The sequence below is a fragment of the Geospiza fortis genome, unplaced genomic scaffold (assembly GCF_000277835.1).
Source record: "Geospiza fortis unplaced genomic scaffold, GeoFor_1.0 scaffold443, whole genome shotgun sequence".
In the NCBI taxonomy this organism is placed as follows: domain Eukaryota; kingdom Metazoa; phylum Chordata; class Aves; order Passeriformes; family Thraupidae; genus Geospiza; species Geospiza fortis.
The window spans coordinates 412,906-434,095 of record NW_005054335.1 but is presented as its reverse complement, the minus strand read 5'-3'; the positions used below and the strand labels follow the sequence as shown (position 1 = coordinate 434,095).

The window sequence follows — 21,190 nt, the reverse complement described above, 5'->3', positions numbered from 1 at the left end:
TCCTTTTATTATTAATGGATATGTTGCAGTTATAAAAGTTACATCTTTAGGGATGGAGTATTCTCTCTGTATATAATATTAAACTATCATTTGGAAACTCTTTGTTTTTTCAAATTTGTTCAGAAAAATATTTTGAAAGCTCATAAAGTTTTGAAACTTCATAATGTGGACAGTTACGACTAGGATTTGCTTCCTTCAAAAGAAATCCAGAGACTTACAATCAGCATAAGTATTTTTTTAAATTTTATCAGTCATTGCAGGTTTACTGTTCTTGTCGAAGTAGTTTGAGAAACCATTTAAAGTTTTTGAAGAGTTGCATGGTAGGATAATAGATTGTCATTTGAAAGTTGCAGTGTGACTACATAAAATAGTCTCATTTTTTAACCAGTGCTCCTGGACATGTTGCATCCTTCATGTGCTGCAGTCACAGCTGAAGTGGTCAGACCCTTCAGCCCTCCAGGGTGGGAGTAGGAATCTGCAGACTTCCATGTCCCAGATGAGCCATTGATTGCATTGCAATGGCTTACAAGCAGTGTAAGCCAATTGGTTCAGAATAGAAAGAATGATTATTACAGATCTTAAAGATGCTCCTGTCCATAAGTAGTTGATAGGGTTTGAGAGGAAGTAGGTTTTCTGGGATATGCTGTGGTCACCAATAGGTGCTCAGATTTTCATATTGGCACCTGGTTTGGCCACTGGGGCATTGGATGCGCCTCTGAGAACACAGGGGTTAAAAAGCAGAGCACTGGCAGGAGAAGTCGTTTTTTGAGTTTCCAGCAGGAAGAGTTCAGGTCTCTCCCCCCAGCCCAGCTGCTGGCTGGGCAGGGGGAGAGGAAAAGCCATGCGGCTGGGAGGTAGGCTGGGGCCTTGGATAGAGATGGGAGGCAGGCCTGACCCTGAGGATGGTAGAAGAGAGAGAGAGATGCAGGGAGCCATTGGGCAGCCCCCCACCTCCCCGGAAGACAGAGAGAGAGAGCCGGTGCTTGGGACTGTTATCTTGAAATTGGATATCCTGTGTGGGGCCGCACAGCCCGGCCTGCGGAGAAGGGTGCAATGAGAAGGTGTCTGGCTGCTTGTAGGAGCTTTTAACCCCTTTTTGCACAATGAAAACTTTGCAGAGCATTGACCTTTCCTGGAGGGGAGGTGGAGTGGAGGATGAAGAAGGAAATGGGCAAGTGATGGAGGTCTGGGCAAGTGAGAGGGATGTTGGAAGAACAGAGAAGAGTTTTAGGCTGGAAGAGATGATGGAGTGGCTTTTTGCCGGACTCTTTTTGTATAGCCATGGACAGAACCATGTTTCCTTGTGATACAGAGACTGCATCCAGGGGGGAGGCGATGGCTCAGAACCAAGACAGTTCAGTGTTGAGACCCCTTGGCCCCAGGGAGTGACAAAATTTGGGAGGGACAGGTGTCCCAAAGGAGAGACTGTGCCCTTTTTGGAATGGGACAAAGCATCCTTAAAAGACGACCCTAGAAGCAGCTCTGGTCCGTGTTCAGTGGTGAGAGCACTGGACATGAAAGGAAGAGCTCACTATGGCACAAGAAGGACTCCTCTCCTCTTGATGAACTGAGGATTGATTGTCTGAAGGATGGTGATGGACTTGAGAGTTGGTGATTTGGGGGATAGATGTATTGTATTGGAAAAATTTGGTGGGGGGAAGAGGAAATGTTTTTGTAAGGTTTTCATTTTCACTGTGTGTGTTTCTTTTTACATGTAGTTGTAGTGTAGTTAATAAATCCTTTATTTCTAAGTAGAAGCCTGCTTTGCTTATTTCTGGTCACATCTCACAGCAGAAACCAGGAAGAAGGTATTTTCATGGGGCACTGGCATTGCGCCAGTGTCAAACCATGACAGTAGTGCAGCTTCTTTCATCCTCATTTGGAATTAGGAACAAGAAAGTGAACAACAGAGAGGTCTGAGTCCTCCTGTCCTGCCTGGACTGGGTTTGTTGGGGCCTGAGGAGAGGTCATACACCAAGACTTGTGCCTAAGTTCATGTGTCCTGAGCAGGGTATTCACACAGACCAAAGCATCTACAATGGCACTTCCTTAGAGCAGCTGTACCTTATGCTCTTTAAAGTGTTGGAGTAGTCTCCTAGTGTTACAGCAGTAGTAGTAAATAGGTAAAGCAAAAGCCACACAGACAAAGAAAAGGAAAACAAGGAATTTATTCAGCACTTCCAGTTGTCAGGATAGTTCATCTGTCCCTAGGCTGTATCATGTGTAACGATGACTTGGGAAGCCAAATACCATCAACCTAAACATCACTGTCTGTGGCATGCTCTGAACATTAAACTGGTGGAAGAGATGTATGCATTTTTCACATTATTAGATTTTTGTTAATTAGCACACAGAACAAGATACATGCAGCTGTGTGATCTCCAATATAAGCTTGTTGTTTCCTTAGTAATTGATGTATACCAGTGTTAGAGGTTTAAACTTAGATCTAAATGATCACTTCCACCACGTAGTTTTCTTTTCTCCCCAGGAGGAGAAATTCTTCTTGGGATGACTACCTCTGCTTTTATACAGGAATGTCAGCAGCAGGATGAAAGAGAAGATGGGGATTATTTAATCACCATCAGTGTCAGTCTTCTGAGTCTGTGATGCCACAAAAATGTTAGTGTGTAGGATCATAGAGGTGTTTGTTCTGGGTAGAGCCTTTATGACTGCTTAGGGAAGAGAACGGGTACAAAAATTGGGCTACTGAGAGAAACTGGGGAGAAATAATGATCCCACTTTTCCTAATCACAGTTTTAATTTTTGCTGATTTGGGAAAGATGGTGCTATCTTCAGAGTAGTTAATTTAACTGGAAAAAGAAAGACCTTTAGATTGGTCTCATGGAAGATTTGCCATCAAGTATGTTTACAGATAATTTCTAATTGAGAAAAAATATATCTCTACTTAGGAAAATAGTTAAGCTTATCTTTACTACTATCAAGTTCATTTTCTGATGTGGCTAAAATCAGCATAGAATCTCCTTGAACAGAGGAGAGGCTCAAAGAATACATTAAAAATGTGGCAATTGTTTGTAGGCTTTATTAGACTTAGTCTACTGAATTGCATATTTCCTTTTTTGAGGAGTGTGTTTTTTAAGGTACAATTTCACATTTGCACATTATGTTACCAAGATGGTTGGGAAAATTGAATTTCTATGAATTCTTGATGTTCCTTGTAGGGTTAAAAAATTAAATTGAAGCTTTGACTAGACATCTGTGTCCCTGAGATGTCATTGTATAAGGATAGCTGTATATAGCAGACATTTTTTATAGAAGATCAGAAATGAAACTGGAGATTAAAAAATGTATACATTTAAATTTATCTACTTTTTCATCTGTATAAAGTGATTTGCTGATGTGTGGCTTGTTTTCTCCAGATTGCTACGATCTCTCCAGGGATGGCATCGTGTGAAAACACTCTAAATACATTGAGATACGCAAATAGGTATGAAAAACATTGTTTCTTAAAGCTGTACTGGCTGTTGATGACTGACATTTGAAATAGTGTTGTTCCATGATGTATGATTATTTTAGCTACTTGAATAATTCAGTGGTAGTTGCGTTTCTTAATAAAATTAAAACCAAATTACTGATCCAGGCTCATATTCAATTTAAATTGTCACTTTGTACAATCATTACAAAAGAATCTACTAAAACTGCATCTGTGCCATTATCCAGAGATGGATAATGTGGATTGCAAGGTATGTAGGACATGCTACTATTAGTTTTGCCCTTTGAAAGGACCATCTCTTGCATTAGGGATAGTTGGTGTTCATGAAGATTCCCTGGAGTGTTGGCTAAATACCCTTCTGTGATGTGATTTTTTTCCCACCCCTTTTGTGGAATTGTGTGCAGTTGCCAGTCTGTATTATATATACACATAAAATTTCATGCTTCCCAAATTCAAGCAAATATCTGAGAACCCTAAGTGAAGGCTTAAAAAGGCAGAAAATCCAACAGGCTTTATGATCGCTGTAGAGAAATTAGCACCTCCAGAGGCAGATGCATCACTTGAGACCTGTACTGCTGTAAGAAAGTGTTCAACTCTCTCCAGTGAGTGTGAAAGGAGCCCTCACCTGCTGCAGTTCTCCTGTGTTTAAAGTCTGTGGAGATGGTGCAGTCAGGTCCTGTGTGTCCCTGCAGCCAGAGCTGTGACTCAGAGATGCCCCATGCTTTGCTACAAAGGTGGCAGACAGCCTCTGGGCCATCAGAAGCCCTGGCTTTGCCAGAAGAGGTGGCCACCATCTGGGGATCTGTTTGCCCCAGTGTGAGGTCAGGCAGAACCATAACTGCTTCTGCTTGTCAAGGCACAAAGGCATGCTAGAGAGGCTTACTGCCTGCTTCCCTCAATCTCCAAATGTCCTTGTGTCTGGGTTAATGGAGCTGGTAGTAAACCTGCCTGGCTTGGACCAGTCTGTGTCATTTCCTCCCTGAAGAGAATGAGGCATTTACTCCTCTGCTTACAGTAACATGATGCAGGATCTTGCACATTCAAGACTTGTTGGAACTTTTATCCCTTATACAACTTACGTTACTGAAGTAACTCTGTAAAAAGTCACTACAAAACAAAACAAGCACCTCTTTCTAGTGTACTAAATAGTTGTATTGAAACTGTTTCTTCCTCTAAGTGTTAAAATTGTATGTTGTTATGGAGTATTTACCTGTCACTGTAATGTCGCTTCATGTGTTTTGTATAGATTTTTTTTTTCCTAAAAATACATGATTTTCATTGTAGTTAGTTTTAGGTGCTGGATACTAGTGTGTGGACAGTGACAACAGGAGGTGAAATAGAATTTATGCTTTTGTATCTTGATATTTTAAAAGGAGTAATTTAGTGGAATATTGAATGTAGACCAAATCATATTATCCATACAAAATGAAATCTGGAATTACTCTTCTCAAAACACTGCTGTTATAGTCTCCTGCAAATTAGCAGAACTGGTTTTGTTCAGTTTTGCTATTGATCTGAACTGTTTGCAGAGAGTTTAAAGATGTTGAAACACTTGTGTTATAAAAATGATTTTGTAGTTAAACAATTAAAGAAGTATGCTAAACAAAGAGTTGTCATTTTAACTGTGTTTATGAGAACATTTTCTTTTAATTTGCCACTGTATTTTGCTGCTGCAGAGTAAAGGAATTTGGAATTAGTCCTTCAGACATTCCCTTCTCACAGGGTAGTGGCAGTCGCTCTGATCTCTCTCCTTCCTATGAGTATGACGACTTTTCTCCTTCAAACACCAGGTCGACTTCATTCTATACATGGAACTTTATTTTTAAGTTTTCTTTTTGGCTATGTAATTTTACAGACCAACCTTTCATTAGTCCCCTTGCCTTGAGTCACACATATTTTGTTTTAATTTTGGTTTGGCAGGTGATGGTTCTGCATGATATGCAATCATCTTCCCAGTATTTTGTTTACCCTCCTTAAACATCCACATTCTGTATCCAGGCTTGCTAGTTCCCTTCATACATTTAAAAAAATAGAAATGGTGATGCCACCTTTGTACATTTAATGGACCAAATCTAACAATTCTGTCTTTAGGGTAATTTGAATATCACTGAAAGGGAAAATTCTCTTAAATATATATATGTATGTTATTAAAGCTTTTCAGCACTCTGAAGATAAATGAAAAATATTTTCTATTGTAGTAAATATATGCTAGTTGAAAGAACATTTTTCCCATCAAAGAAATTGAGAATATGTTCTAAAACTTGCTCTCAGACTTTCATGCATCTTTTATAAATTTGCTTTTAAATAGGCTTTTTTTTGACAGAATCATGGTCAGTCTTTAAACTACATACATGCTGTGAGAGCCTACCATTTTATTAAAATATTTTCACTTTTGAAATCAGTGAAAGGGTCTATTTATTCTCTGAAATGTTTGGTTGCAAGTTATTATTTTCTTCAGAATTTCTTGGTTCATTTGCTTATAACAGCTAGTGCAGAGCTGATTGACTAACTTTTTTAAAGTGCGGCTGTATATGCAGAAAAAGAAATATTGTCAGGTCTAGGGTGCTAAATGTCCTTCTCTTTGAAATATCACCCATTGAGTTAATGTTGAGGGGTTTGAAATTTTTGCCCTCCTAACTGTTAACAAGTAGTAAGATTTCAATCAGAAAATACTTCTTGCTAGATTTACTTTAATCCACATGCAAGTAGTAAAAATGCAAGTGTTCATGCCTTTTAGGAAGTGGACTAACATTTTTTTGTCACTGAAAGTACATTAAATTTGTGAAGCTGACATCACCATCTTCCTTATTAAATGAATTGATTGTGCATAAACCTGTAGAGCTTTATTTTTGGTTGTGACTCTTTTGCACAGGAGGTTACTAATTTTCAAATGAAACATTTTCTGCCCATAGGGTGAAGGAGCTGACAGTTGATCCTAGTGCTGCAGGAGATATCCGTTCCATTATACACCATACTCCCAATCAGATGGATGACTTGGAGACACAGTGGGGTGTGGGAAGCTCTCCTCAGAGAGATGATCTCAAACTGCTTTGTGAACAAAATGTGAGTGGTTTACAGAATTATATGGAAAGAGATGATGCATACAGTGGGCAGAACAAATCCAGATCAATAATAGCCTGTTAGTAAGATCTTAAATACATACAGCATAACTCTTCAGCTTTTCTGTTTATGGTATTACACTAATTTCCTTACAAAAAAATGTTTCTTGAATGGTTTTTTTATCTTCCTTGCTGCCTAGGGCTTTTAATGTCTGTCATGCATTTTTTCCACTATAGCATCACATTTTTTAGGCAGTTGGAAGTATCCTAAAACTCATCTGTTTTATTTAACCCTTTCTGGTTTTGAGCATTATTTTCCCTGCATGCAAACCTCATTTCAATTGAGTTTGCCTTTCCCTGCATGTGGAAATCTGGCTACCCATACTGGTTTTCCTAGGGTGAAACCCCAGTAAACTATTTGGGAAGATAGCCACATGATGTTCCCAGTATGTCTCCCTGGGCTGGAAGAGTAGGGAGCTGAGAGATGTCTTCTGATGGGCATTCTCCCTCATTGCTGATTATCAGCTTTAGTCCTGGTCCTTAAATTTCAAAAGGGATTAAAACTCTATTTGTGAAAATGCCCATGAAAAATAGAAAGGAAAAATCCTTACAATCCTAACATTTCTCACAAGACTCTAAGTTTTCTCAGTCATCTCTTTGTACTATCTGTGGTATATCTTACTTTAGTAAATTACTTTTTTTCCAGGACTCTGTTTTATAAGAACATAGTAGTGATTCCTAGAGCTTCCTATTGGATGTTCTTCCAACCAGATATCCTATCATATCACTTGTTCATAGCTCATGTTGAATGAATTTAAGCCTTACTTAACATTTTAAAAACTATTTCAAAGGTAGGGAAGTACACTGTCTTGCTAAACATTAATTACAGCCTACAGTACTTTTCTATTGCTGAAAATTCATTTCTAAAGAAGCCTTCTTTAGAAGGCTTCAGTTTATAAATCCATGTGTGCATTCTTCTAATTTATCAGTCACTAGGTTCATTTTAGATTTCTCGCTTCACATTTATTTGACTTTTTTCCCCAAAGGTTTAATTTAGTTTTGATTTCCTGGAATGTGTTGAATGTAATTGCTGTTTTCTTATTTTGAAAGTTTTTTCCTGTGTGATGCAGCATGCACAACAAAAAGCCCTGACAGAAACCCAAAGTTTTCTGTGGGCATTAAAATCTGTTAGAAATTATAATTCTTCCCTTGAGACTTCCTATTCCCATCATTTTAACTTGTTATTTTTATGTGGAATATTCTGATTACTGGTATTTGCTAGGATTAGTGACTGGAAATTTTTGGTGAATATTAATTAAATTTAACTCGGTAAATATTTTGAATTTATTGCCCCTTCTGTTCATTCCTGGAGATTTTCTTAATGCTTCTTAGAAGTATTCTATTCTAGTTAATTCTATTTGTGACAAGTTTTGCCTTCTGTGTATTTTTTTCCATGTTCTGTGATGAAATGGATCACATTCAACATTTTTCTGTAGCCACAGTTCTTTCCAGGCTAACAAGGCTAACTGCTGTTTTTAGGAAGAAGAAGTTTCTCCACAGTTGTTTAGTTTCCATGAAGCTGTGTCACAAATGGTAGAAATGGAAGAGCAAGTAGTAGAAGACCACAGGACTGTGTTCCAGGTAAAAGATGGACCTCCACTTTGTTTTATCATAATTCAGGAATCCAGGTTTTCTCAATGAAAGTGAATACTCTTGAAGATGGAGGAGCATCTGATCTGCAGTCATTCTGTCTGCCAGATTCCTAAACTGATTTATTATGTTAAGCTGATTGTATCAAACAAACAGGAACAGATTCTGTCCTAGTCTTTGTCCCCATGATTTCTGTGTCATTCCAGAAATTTAGTAAAATTTTCCTTTGCTGGGCTGGTAATTAATAGTTATCTCTCTGTCGGTGCCATTTCTGTTTGGTCGTCTCCCTCCAAGTATTATGTCTGAATCTGAGTATTCTTTTGTGACATGACTCTGAGATCCAGAAGAGAGACATGTATTTCAAACTGCCTATTTGATTCCATGTTACAGGTACATAAAGATTTCACTTGCTGTTAGTCAGGGCCTTTAGAAGCAATACTTCCCATGTAGTACTGGTCAGTGCTGTGGAACCTTTTACACTCACAATATTGTGGCAATAAGTTACTTGTTTTCAGAAGGAAATGTGGATTGCTTCTGTTCATAACCTTAAAGCCTTTAGGCAAGCTGTCTGTTTGGCACATCTGTTCCTAGAGAACAGCAGAACATCAAACCTGTAGGGAATACAAATTATCTCCTCAGCCTAGGTATCTAGCTTAGTGGAACATTCACAATAAAGCAAAATGCTAAATAAAACATCTTACAGCGGATGTAGAGGTCTAGTTATTATGGAACGTTAGGCCTGAAGTAAAACATACGGAAGTGTGAAAGTCATATGCCGTATGCTGAGGCTATGTCCTAATGCGGCTTCTGGAGGGTCAAGCTGCATTAGTTTAAGATGTAATTGCCTCTGTGTGTCCATCTGGCCTTCTGCTGGAGATTACTGCTCCTTCTGGCAGTCTCTGGAAGGAAATGTGTCCAAGCCTAAAGTCCCTTGGTTCTCAGCATGGCTTGTTAGTTTATGCTGTGTGTGTAGTTGGACTGCACTGATCCAACAGCTGTACTAGTCATCTTCTGTCAGTGTTCTCCTGAAAGCAGCTGATACACAACATCCTTTCCTAACAAAAATGCCTAAAATACACCAATGCAACTTACAGTGCTCTATGTGTTCGGGAGTCTTTTTCTTCAATGTACAAGGTTATGTTAGGTGAGATGAATCTTACCCCAGCGTAAGCTCCATCTCTCCTGAAAGCCAAAAAACAGACAAGGGGTTTGGATACATTTTCAGTTTTGCTTGGGCTATAGAGCACAGAGGGAAGGACTTCATCTTAATATGTCAAACCAAGCTTTCTAGTATGTCTAGAACTGTCAGCTGCTTTCTTTTTTTTAAACCAAAGCATTTCCAATGGGCTCAGTTCTTCTGATCACAATTTTGCATGGTTCTGTACCATTTAAACTCCTGGCTGCACTTTTCTTTGCTGCAAGCTTTTTCCCCCCCCCTCTTATTTTTTGTAATGCTCAGAGTGCAAAGATAAGCTTCTTTAACCAATCTTTATTGTATTCCTGTATATGGATTTAGATCATATAATAGTGAGTTTAAAGTAGGTTTCCTTTTACACAGCTTCTCTCAAAAGAGGGCAGAATTATCTTGGCTCCTTGAATGTAATAATGACTCTGTGACTATATAGTGGTAAGCAGCCCAAACTTAGAGCCTGACTTCAAAGTTTAACTCTTGTCTAAGGGGAGACAAACATGACAAAGTTCTGTTCCCTAAATTTCTCATCTTTACAACCATCTAATGTTCTGAATTTGAAGAGAACTGGATAGCTGGGGTTTGCCTGTGATGATGTGACCACTGAAATTAAAAAATAACGTAGAAAAAATGCAGTTTTGCTGCATTAGGAATAAGGTTTCCTTTTTGGATTGAAATCTGTTTTATTGAGGTGACTAGGCAGTACAATGTCTGCTCATTGTGCGAAAAAGTCTTAATCAGCTCTTTGTCTTGACATGTTGCTGATATATTTTGTTGTATTTTTAAACTTTTATCTAGGAATCCATTAGATGGTTGGAAGTTGAAAAACTACTTCTTGAGATGACAGAAGAAGTAGACTATGATGTGGATTCTTATGCTACCCAACTTGAAGCAATTCTAGAGCAAAAAATTGATATTCTGACTGAACTTAGAGGTAAGTTGCTTTTAATCATTTCTCTGTACATTATTAGCATATGCTATGGAGACTTGCAGTAAAAACAAGGAGGAAAAAAAAGTGGTTATATTCTAGGGTCTTTTTTCCCTGCTTATGGTGACCTTCAGTGGAAGGAGCATTTATTCTGCAGTCTAAGAACAAGTTCACATCTATGATCAGTTCATCCTAATGTAAAGAAGGAGTCTATGCTTTACCTCCAGGAAGTACAAACTCAGTCTTGCAACTTTTCTTTTTTTCAAAAACACTAAAGGAAGATAAGAAAATCCAAACCAACTGTGTGAAAAAGAATAGAAGGCCATGCGATGAAGAAAAAGCTGTAGGAATTCCCAGTCTCTGCTGTTGTGTAGTGTAGCAGGAAGCCTGCTGTCATTTTTAAAACGGCTTAAGAGTGCTGTCAAGCCTCTGAGTATTTTAGTTGTTAGTTTAGTTTTTTTTTTTCAACAGCCTTTGTTTAAATTTTGTCAGCCTGTGTTTGTTGAAAAACAAACTGCAGCTAATTCTTAGTGCCCAAAATTAACTCTTCCACTTGTCTTCTAAAGTGAGCTTGTCAGTTGGTTATACCTGGAGATTAATTTTCCTTTTAATTTTTTGTTAACAGTTTAGACTCCAGGCGATATACTGCTATACTGGCAAAAGGGTGGGTTGGGGGGCTGATAGAACAGTTTTCTTGATCTGTGGTAAAAAACTGTAAGTTAAAATCTCACTTTTTACACAGTCTGAGTATCTGCTTGGAATACAAGCAGATCAGATGTGGTCTGCTTGCCTCCTGTGCATGCTAGTTACACTTTTGCTAGGAGTTAGAGTTCCCTTTTGTTTTTTATGGATGATGGCTTTTGAGACACCAGCAGTGAAAAAATGCAGTTTAGATGACTACCTGTTCTTCAAAAACTTAGCTGATACTGTTTTTGAAAAGCCTACTGGAGGTAAAATGCTAAGAGATCTTTCATCTTTACAACCAGCTTAATATAACTGTAGTTCTGTAGTTTTACAAGAGAAAACATGTATAAAGTCAAAAATGCTGTCTTGGTATCGTCTATGTTGTGCTCATGGCATGTAATGGTCACTGAATTGTTCAGCCTTTACTTCTGTCACTGTGCAACTGACATATTACTGCCATCATTTTGGTTTCCTTCTTCCCATTCTTGGGCATATTACTGGGGAATAGAAGGGATAGGAATAGAAAAACAAGGATGCTACACTTCCTTCCTTAAATTTCTCCCACTTTTACTGAATTACAATGAAACTAGTGAACAGTGCATTTAACTATTTACAGTGAGTAAGTTCCAAAACTTATTCACAAATGTTTTTCACATTCATAAGAAAACAGAAGAGACTAGAATTTACTACTCTGGGTTTTTCAATGTACTAGAAATGGCAGACTGCACTCTAAATATGATTTTGTATGTCCCTACAAGTGGTTTGGAAGGTGCTGGAAGGAATAGGATAGAGGTAGTATGTATCTCCCTAGACTCTCTAAGATAGAAGGAGAATGGATGAACAGTTCACATGCTGGGAATACAATTGCGCTGTTTACAAACCTATCCTGCCTAGATACAGGGGTAGTGTCCAAGAAGACATTGAGTTGCTAAGCAACTTGTTTGTATGGTTTTGAATGTAGGCTTAGCTCAATCCCCTGGTAGTTTGTAGTGTCAGCTATTTTTGTGGAGGAATGTTCTTTGTTGTTTGTTAGAGCTGGGCTGTGGAGGATCAGGGCTTAGTTTCAAGATCTGTTGAGCGCAGGCACATCAGTTCTCATCCTTCTGTTTTTTCCTTAAAGACAAAGTGAAATCTTTCCGGGCAGCTCTACAAGAAGAGGAACAGGCCAGTAAGCAGATCAACCCGAAAAGACCACGCGCCCTTTGAAAAGGGCCTCTGCTGCTAAAGGAATCTGTACTGCTGTAGCACACATTTGTTACAAAACCTAGTGACCGAGAGAACTCAACTACTTGAAAGCGTAAAAATGTTAGCAATGTTTGTGGAAATCTCCTGTTTCTTATTCACCTGAATGACATTTTCAGTTTTATGTGAAATGCTCCTGATGTCTACAAAATGCTTCTAGACCAGACAGCACAACCTGCAGGTTCAGATCTGTGAAGCACTTTGTTTAACTATTTCATTTATTCAAATAGTGAAATATTTGGAAATACTTGCCATATTTTTAATAAAGTAAAACTGTGGCCATTAAAAAGTCACAGCACTTCCTTTTGACCATGTTCAATTTTATGACAAAGACCAGCTGTGCAGTTTAAAATTGTGGCGTGCATGCACACCTCACTAGTGGTTTAACGTAACTTCTCTTCCACAAACAGCTGTGCTTAACTTTTCCCATTCTGTGCCTTGATGAAGGCTACTTAACCCTAAATATCCTCTTTCTGAAGCACAGCCTTAAAAATACATTCCTTATTTGTCAATATAAATTACTTTAGTGTGTGTGTGTTTCAAGAAGACTTATTTTTTGGTGGATAGTTTCATTTCACAGGATGTGCCATATCATTTTAAGAGGAACTGCAGGCTGTTAAGAGTAGATGAACAGCTGGACATTCCATTTTTCGTGTGAAAATCTGGAATCTTGATTTATTTGAATACCATTAAGAATGGTTATATAATTTTAACATTTCATCTGTAACAATTTAAAAAAACCAAAAAAACCAACAAATCAACAAAAACCCACAAAAATATAATTTAGTTGATGTATATTAAAGGGTAATGTTTTAAGTACTGAGGAGAGTTGTATCTTAGGATAATGCAGATAATATGATATGTGGTATGGTGTGATAATGCTATGTATGGATAAGTTAACTATCAAACTTTGGGGATAAATACGTCCATACTGGCCTTTCACATACTGTTTTAAAAACTTGGATTTTGATGCATGACAAAGTTACATGTACATTAACCGTAGTTTGCAGGTAGCTTGAGTAGTTCTGTTGCTTTAAGACGTAGTTAATACCTATTTTTCCCTTTGTACAGTGCCAGCAGCTGAAAAGTGGGGTGAAATTGCATCATTTGACGATTTTGCACAATACCTCTACCTAGCGCTAATAGAAATCCCACAAATACCTGAATTCTCACAAATGGCGCCATGTGTATCAGCACTTTTTAGGTGGTGGCACTCAAGTTATTTTTGCAAGTCAGTATGCAAAAAAGATTGACCTTTCATGTAAGAACTGTAGATCTCTCTAGGAGTTCTCCCTCCTTCCAGGAGTTTGTATCAGCAGACTTTCCCTTGGGGATGTTTAAAAACTACTTTTGGAATACAAGCCTGTTTGTTTGTGCCAGGCCTGGAGGGGGGGAATAAAGGGAAGGCAATGAAAAGAGAGTTAAATGAGCCAGAACTTCTTGTAGTGTTTAATGTTTGTATCTCCCATAGAAAGGTAGGCTATGGGAAGCTCTTGTCGCATCATGGTTAAAAATAAAAAATCCTCTTGTGTGTAAACATGAAAACTGAAACAATGTAGATTTTACATAATGTGTTTAATAAATTAAGCTATTAAATGAATTACATCTGAGAATTTCTCTTATGCTTTGGGAAGGGTTTCAATTTGTAAGTAGATCAGTTACATTTTTGAAAAGGCCTCTGATTTCAAAATAAAGCCAACTCTTCTATATAAGTTCTGGACCGAGCAATTTTAGTTTCACCAGCCTCAGGACCAACACCCAACACCTCAGTGTCTCTTTCTGCTTTGCCATCAGGAAAAGAATCTCTATTCACAACAAAAGACTCTGTATCTGAGCATTCAACAAACCCAGGGAGATTAGGACAATTTACCAAAAAAGGATTCTTAGAATTGCAAAGCAACCTGTCCTCTTGAACCAGTCGAGGACGTATCCCTTAAAGGAAGGGAAGCAGAGGCAAGTTCACCCCCAGCCCCCCGAACAGACAAATCAGATCCTAAACTCATTTCAACTGTTTCTGCTTGTGCACCTTCAGAATCCATAATTTTCTTATCACAAAACCTCTGCAAACTCCCTTTTCCCCCGCTAGCACAGTTTACACACTCCCCTGAACACATTTCAGCATTAATCACATTCCCGTAACGCAACGAAAACTCTGAGCACCTTTCCCAACATGGCAAAAGTTCATTTTTCCACGGAGGAACTTGTGGGAGCCGGACAGAAGAAACAGGGACGCAGGGAAACCCGAAAGGGTTACAAGTCACCAAATACTCATCCTAGCCAATTACACAGAGAGAAAGCATATTGACAGTGATTCTATGCAATCAACATAAACACATGTAGCTGGGGTTAAAACAATACTTGCTTGTTCATTTATAAGAAGACAAAGCATAAAACCCTATTCATAATTTCAACCTTGCTATAGAAGCTTTTTGCAACTTAGAAAGTTATTCCGAATCGCTAATACATAGCTCTATTGTTCTATTCCTCACGTCTTCGCTACAGCTTAACAAGATGCATCAGCAATATCCATAACTCTGCTGCACTGAGGCCTGTCTGTTTTCACACAAACCTGAAACCCTCTAACTTTATGGATTCCTACATAGAAGGCAATAGGTTCTGTTAGCAGGTGATAGTGCAGGCTATCATATAGTATCAGAGGTTTTCTCTCAAGCTGCTCTAGACAATTCTTACTTTCTAAGAACTTCTGAAGACTGAGGCATCCCACAGGAGTAACAGTAGCTTCCATGTATCTGTCCATGCAAGCCTAGAACCACAGCCAGCCGGCTTACTGTGGGTGCCACAAGGACAGAAAGGACAGTCAGCTTTCAGCATCTTTTTACAAAGGTCTGTAAATTACATGTGTCCTGTCAAGTAGCACATGCTAGCTGAAACTGTCTACTGCCAGTCTTTGTGCCAGAGCCTAAGTCAGATCTACACCTGATAATGAAGCATATTTAGAATAAAGAAAAATTGATAGGGCTGGTTGTGGCAATTGAATTTCTGCAGCCCATTGCCACAACAGACTGAAATTACTTGAACAGGATTCAAACAAGCTTATATTCTATTCTTCTGCAGTAAAACAAAAGCACTAAGGAGTGTGACACATATCTTCTGCACTTGTTTCTTCTGTATCAGTCCAACCATATTCTTTGTGGCTATCTACCTAACTCATCATTTGGTTCACTTCACTGTGAAGTGAAGCAGCACTAGAATTACTGAATTATTAAATTGTGAAATAAATGTGCAATTCGGTTTAAGTCAATGCTTCAGCATGATTTCTATACATGCTTCTGAATCAATTACTTTTAAAAACCAATGGGATGTCAATGGGGCTGCTAGCTGGAGTCAGGACATATTTTCCAACCTTAATGATTTAATGATGTCTATAAATAGAAGTTTTTCTTAGAGGAGGTTTTGCTAATTTGTATGCATTGCTCTAAATCTCACTGAAAGCTATGATCTGTGCTAAAACTTTTTCCCACATTAACAGTGAAGGAGTTACCGTAAAAAATAGTTACTTGAATTTAGTTAACAAAAAATCCACCCTGCTGTCTGTTTTTATGAGCCCTGGCCCACTGGTAGTTTTTTTTTCCAATTCCTACAGTGGAGGAGAGGATAAAGGCAATAATGTAAATGATATCAAGCCCACAAGGTAAATTCTTTTGTTTTCTGAGAAACACTCACTGGGATTCTGTAAGAGAAGCAGATTTTTAACAGGCTTGGTAGTTACCAGAAGGATGAAAGAGACAGCCATCTCAAATCAAAAGGAACTGTTTAAATACCCTTTAAAACAAACATACAAATGATTGATACCAAAATAGGAATTGCTACAACTTTTTTTTTTTGTCCAGACCCATTGTGGGTTGTACTGTTGAGTATTGTACATGAATATACTGAGGTGAAGTCCATCACTGGAGAACACAGATTTCAATTTTTATCAATCCATGTTTTGGATATATATAGGAAAACACAGTCATGAGGCAGTCCAGCACCTCGCTTCAGTTCTGAAAGAATTTGCTGCTTTTATAAGACGGAGCAGCAGCTCCTTGCCTATTGTCTGTGATAAAATCATAGCTAACATTTTGAGTCCAAGCATACCCACTGTATTCTGTTCATTGCTTTGATGAGGAGCTTGTCCCATTGCACTCACTCTGGCTTGGGTAAAACTTCGGTGAAAAAATACAGCATCTTTCATTCTTCTAGGAGTATCTATGAAAAATGGATGCCTTCTGAGTTGAAGCCATGTAGCAATCTGAAAGATTGAAATATGTGTATTACAATTCTAGCAATTTAAACTTCAGCTTGAGGCATTTTTAAGATGTGCAAAGAAAATAGCATGAAAGCAGCCACCAATGATCAACTGCAAAAAAAGAATTCTAACAAATCTGAAACTAGAAGTTAGTAGCAAATTTGCCATTTTAGAGATGTAGGTTTATTCTCAAGGAAGTTACTTATGTTGGATCCTACCAGGTTCACTATGTTTCTTCAGAGAGCATTACGTGCCTTAGCTCTCCAAATGAAAAACAGCTAGGAACTTTTGTCTTGAATTACATCAGGATTCATGATGCCAACCGAGGTAAGAGCAGAATACAGCAGTTAATCATTCATATTTTAAATTATGCTATAGACTATGGCCTAATCCTCAAGGCAGAGAAAGGCCATGTACGGCTCTAGAGAAATTTTAATAACCAATTTACACTATGGCCATTTTTAAAGGAGACACAGAAGGGTACACAAACACCTGAAACAGGGATCCTTACCTAGTTGCTCTTAATATTATAAACAGCATTTGAAATATATAAGTAGGCCTTAAGTGTTTGCTCATGTTCAGGACTGGAAGCAAGGAGTGTCTGGTACTAAGAGGGAAACCCTACTATTCCTGTGCAACCCAATACTAATCTGTGCTACGCAGCTACAGATGAAGATAGAATTTCAAGAAGCTAAAAAGGAAGGCATAAAGAGACAAAAAAAAGAATACCGAATGAAATCATCTATATCCATTGAACGGGCTCTTTTTTCAGAGTAACCTGTATCTTTTAGGACTGTCTGTATTTTCTCTGCAATTTTGAAGTTTTCAGGAATTTCCTGTCAATGAAAAATGGGATAGAAATGATTTTCTACTCAAAACACAGGAAAAGGTTAATTTAAATAACCTAATTATTTCCTGTTCTTAGAACAGTTCTTGTTTCAAGTGAAAAAATGTAAGTTATACTTTTTCTATTATGGATTATTGTATTATTCTGTTGAATCTGAATTTTTGTATCTCAGTTCATTCATTATATATGAGTCACAACAGTACTGAAAAGCAGACAAATGTTTTATTAAATTAGTAAAAGACCTTTAGACATACATATATGGACAATATACTTGATTTTAAGCTTTTTTACTGTGATTTAATTACCCTTTTAGACTTTTCTCTCAGAAAAGAGGCAAGTTCCTTCAACCTTCAAACTCTTTTGGAAAAACTTTGATACATTAAGCTTTTCAATGTTAATTTTTTACTCTTATAAAAGTCAGTATGTAGGCCACAGAACACAGAAGTAGAAGAGATTAGTAAGGAACTTACTGTATTATGTAAGGAACAATGAACTCGGTAATTATGATCCAGCAACTGCTCTACAGCACTTGATCTGAAAGAAATACATGTTTAGCATGAAAACTGAACTGTGACCATTGTTCACTCAATTGGTTGTTAATGTCTTCTATAGAAAACTGTAACTATTACGCAGAACTGTTCTTTATAAAAAGCTGCCTAGTTTTCTTCTAAAACAAAAAGCTTGTGACATCAGTATAAATCTTCCTCCATGGTTTATCACTGACTATGTAACACTGCTATGCAATTGCACAAAAGAAATGGTTAACAGGTTCTCTGATAGAAGTTACTTACTTAAATGCTGCAGACAGTGTCTTGTTTTTCCTAACAAAGGCTATCCTTACCAGACCGTCCCACTCCTGAAATTGAAAATTTCAGAATTTTAGAAAGTAACATACAGCTACTACAAACAAGAACAGTCACTACTGATTGAACAATATTGAACACAAAGGAATATCAATTTCAGAACAATACTGAACACAAAGGAATATCCTTCATGAAAAATGTCGTCCTAAACAACACAAAACCAGTTGTATCTTGGACAAAGCAATACAAATGGAGGAGAAAATATTTCACCCCCAAAACCCTTTGAATTGTACTTTTTCATGCCTAGGTGCTATTATGAGCAGAGAAGGCAGATACTTGAAAAAAAATCTGGCTAACCTTGGCCAAGGCTGAAATGGTCTTGAAGTGTTTTATAAATTAAGAACGCTCTTCTGTAACATTTGTCTTCTGACATTACATACTCATCTGAAGATAAATCTCATATATTCCATTGATCAAAACGTGCATAATTATCAGCCAGAAACATCTCTGGGAGACATAAACCATGATGAAAGGGACATTATTACTAGCAGTTCTCCAACTGACCTTGGTCTTATGAGAGATACTGTACACAAAGCTGCCCCCATGATGGTGGCATGTTCTGTTAATGTCATAACACAAGCCTGATCAACAGAAAAATAAGCATTTTGGAAACACCAATGAACAGCTGGTAGTTTGTACTAAAATCAGCACATGGAATTGAGTAGTAAGTGGGAAGAAATATGAAATTATCACTAACATGTTACACTGAGTATACACTGCTCACCTGGAAGTTGATAGGTGGTGGTGGGTTCTTTGGCTCTATTCTGACAACACTGGATTCGACTTTGGGAGGAGGCCTGAAGTTGTTCCTTCCAACCTGTTAGATAAGAGCAGCAAAGCAGCTGCGTGAATAAGCAACAAACTCCTCACATCCCTTGCAACACTCTTCTTCTGTGTTTGATAGCTGAGTTACCTAAAGGCAGAGTGACGTACCTTCATCAGATGGTCCACTCGAGCCAATAGCTGAGTGTTAATAGAGAGTCTGCAGTACAGCTTGCTTCCTGGTTTGGCAACCAAACGAAGTGCAAACTCCCTTTGAAACATAAGGATTGCACACCTGAGAGTAACAGAAATGAGAGAATCGATTCTCAGTATTCAATTTTTATGTCAGAAGCCATATGACACACTTGGAAAATACACAGTTGGCCTCAGCACTTAGAAGAGTAAACGTTCATAATAAACAACTCTGCCTTGATTAGTGTGTTGAAAAAAAAATCCAAAACCCATCTTGAACCTGGTGAAGCCATCCAAGTCTCCTTAAAGCTATTACATAATTTGATTATTTATACTGCTAAATGGATCAGGATCAAAGAGACAGTCTAGTGTCAGAGTTGCCTGACTGTAATAAATAATTTAGAGTAACTCTCTGCTGAGTCCTTCAAATCCAAGCTTTCCAAAATTGACTGATAACGTTACCAATGCTCCTTTGAGAGAAATCAAAAGTTGCTGCCATACTGATGTCTGACACACAGACAGAGCAGTTACATTTTTAGATCAGACAACAAGAAAGTGACTTGGCATTGATTCTACCCTTTCCAGCCTAAGTTAGATAGGAAAATGCTATGATGCCCTACTTATCCCTGGAATAGTTATAATACTAAGGAGATGTAACTCCTGTTTTTATCTGCTGGGCACTCACTGTTGCCAAGTTTAAATTTTCTCCTCATGCTCAATACATCAACATAAACTTAATTTCCAGGCACTGTCAGACTATGTATTACAGAAAAACTTTAGTGCAGCTCTGATCCATCAAACTTTTATCTTAGGAACTAAAAAAATAATGGATTTGAAAACATTTTTAAAACTATTTTTCTTCCTCCCAAGTAATACAGAGCTCTGTTCTTCCACATACCTGAAAAAAGGTCTATGAAGCAATAACTTGAAAACAAAAGGTGAAGAAATCTGAGAAAAAAAGAATTAATAATATTAGTATAATTTCTGGGAAATCAGCATTTAAAAATAAAATTTTTAATGTATGTTGTATGCTATGTTGTTCGTCCCATACCTGGTAAGGCAGGTTAGCCACACATGCATCAAAGAATGGTAAATCTGTTTTCAAGACATCTCCAACCTTGATTTCAAGTTTGTTTGCTAGACACCTGGGGGAAAAGATACATTGTGGTTATCCTCAGAAAAGCACTGTTGCCAAAATTTGTACCAAAGTAGCTCTGCTACTTTAAGTGCTCCCTGTTTCCATAATTGATACCTACGTGCCCTGGACTCTCTTCTGAAGCTCGCCAACAAGTCTAGGGTCAATTTCACATGCAATAACCTGAAAAAAAAAAGTATATATTTGCAACTCCATGCATCTCCTAACTGGAATTTAATCATAAAAACCCCAACCCTGTATCTGTTGCTGTGGGTTAAAAGAATCCTTTCAAAGTCCCCATTCGGCTATGCACCTTCCGCCCTCTCCAAATACAAGCAAACTTTACCACATAAATGGATAACAGCAATGGATAAAACCACACAAAATTTATGTGATCAGCTAAAAACCCATTGGGATTATTCATATGTTAAGAAAAACATCAATGGAATAATTCTACTTATGTTCATCATGCCTGTGAAGACCCTTCTGTTTGCTGTAGTCAAAGCTACAGCACAGTCAGAGCCTGGGAAGTGAGAGAATTTGCACTTACTTTTTTTACTTTCTCCAGCATCTTTACTGTCAGGTTTCCAGTTCCCGGGCCCACTTCCAGAATGACATCTGTGCGGCGCAGGGCAGCCTAAGGACAAACGGCATTTTGAGTGCTTCCACAGCACCAATTTCGGGCAATCATTTGGCTTTAGAGTGAAAGTAAGCGCTTTTCGCACAGTAAAAAGTTGGAACTGGGTATTCCAGGGAGCGCGAGAGTCGTTTAGAAAGGAAGGAGCGGGAAACGGGGAAAACAGGAATGTCCTGGCGCTGGTTCATGCCGCATCGCTGGCCACGCGTGGATAACCAGCGAGCACCCACGTTAAGAGACAGACGAAGGCCAAGGCCACCAGGCACTCCGACGGGTGCACGGCGGCACTAGAGCCGCGGCAC

At 38.2% G+C, this 21,190-nt stretch overlaps 2 protein-coding genes across 3 annotated transcripts in view; one reads left to right on the top strand and one right to left on the bottom strand.

Moving 5' to 3' along the window:
• Positions 1 to 13,803, top strand: part of KIF2A (kinesin family member 2A) — a 173,883-nt gene extending 160,080 nt beyond the window's left edge. Inside the window, exons 19-23 of the mRNA XM_031057824.1 lie at positions 3,378 to 3,445; positions 6,364 to 6,514; positions 8,050 to 8,151; positions 10,148 to 10,283; positions 12,082 to 13,803. Coding sequence (XP_030913684.1) covers positions 3,378 to 3,445; positions 6,364 to 6,514; positions 8,050 to 8,151; positions 10,148 to 10,283; positions 12,082 to 12,167 — 543 coding nt within the window. The 3' untranslated portion in view covers positions 12,168 to 13,803. The remainder of the gene's footprint in view (positions 1 to 3,377; positions 3,446 to 6,363; positions 6,515 to 8,049; positions 8,152 to 10,147; positions 10,284 to 12,081) is intronic.
• Positions 13,760 to 21,108, bottom strand: DIMT1 (DIMT1 rRNA methyltransferase and ribosome maturation factor). 2 transcript variants are annotated; one of them, XM_031057853.1, is made up of 10 exons: positions 20,802 to 21,107; positions 20,373 to 20,434; positions 20,168 to 20,261; positions 20,015 to 20,064; positions 19,096 to 19,219; positions 18,887 to 18,979; positions 18,091 to 18,155; positions 17,770 to 17,833; positions 17,182 to 17,288; positions 13,760 to 16,455 (listed from the first exon to the last, which is right to left on the bottom strand). In XM_031057853.1, the coding sequence occupies exons 1-10, from the start codon at positions 20,820 to 20,822 to the stop codon at positions 16,413 to 16,415; spliced, it is 723 nt and encodes a 240-aa protein (XP_030913713.1). In that variant the 5' UTR covers positions 20,823 to 21,107; the 3' UTR covers positions 13,760 to 16,412. The 2 variants fall into 2 exon arrangements, with proteins under 2 accessions (XP_030913713.1, XP_030913714.1); XM_031057854.1 differs by lacking the exons at positions 20,168 to 20,261; positions 20,373 to 20,434 and having other exon boundaries at positions 20,015 to 20,041; positions 20,802 to 21,108.
• Between the last annotated feature and the right edge of the window lie 82 nt (positions 21,109 to 21,190).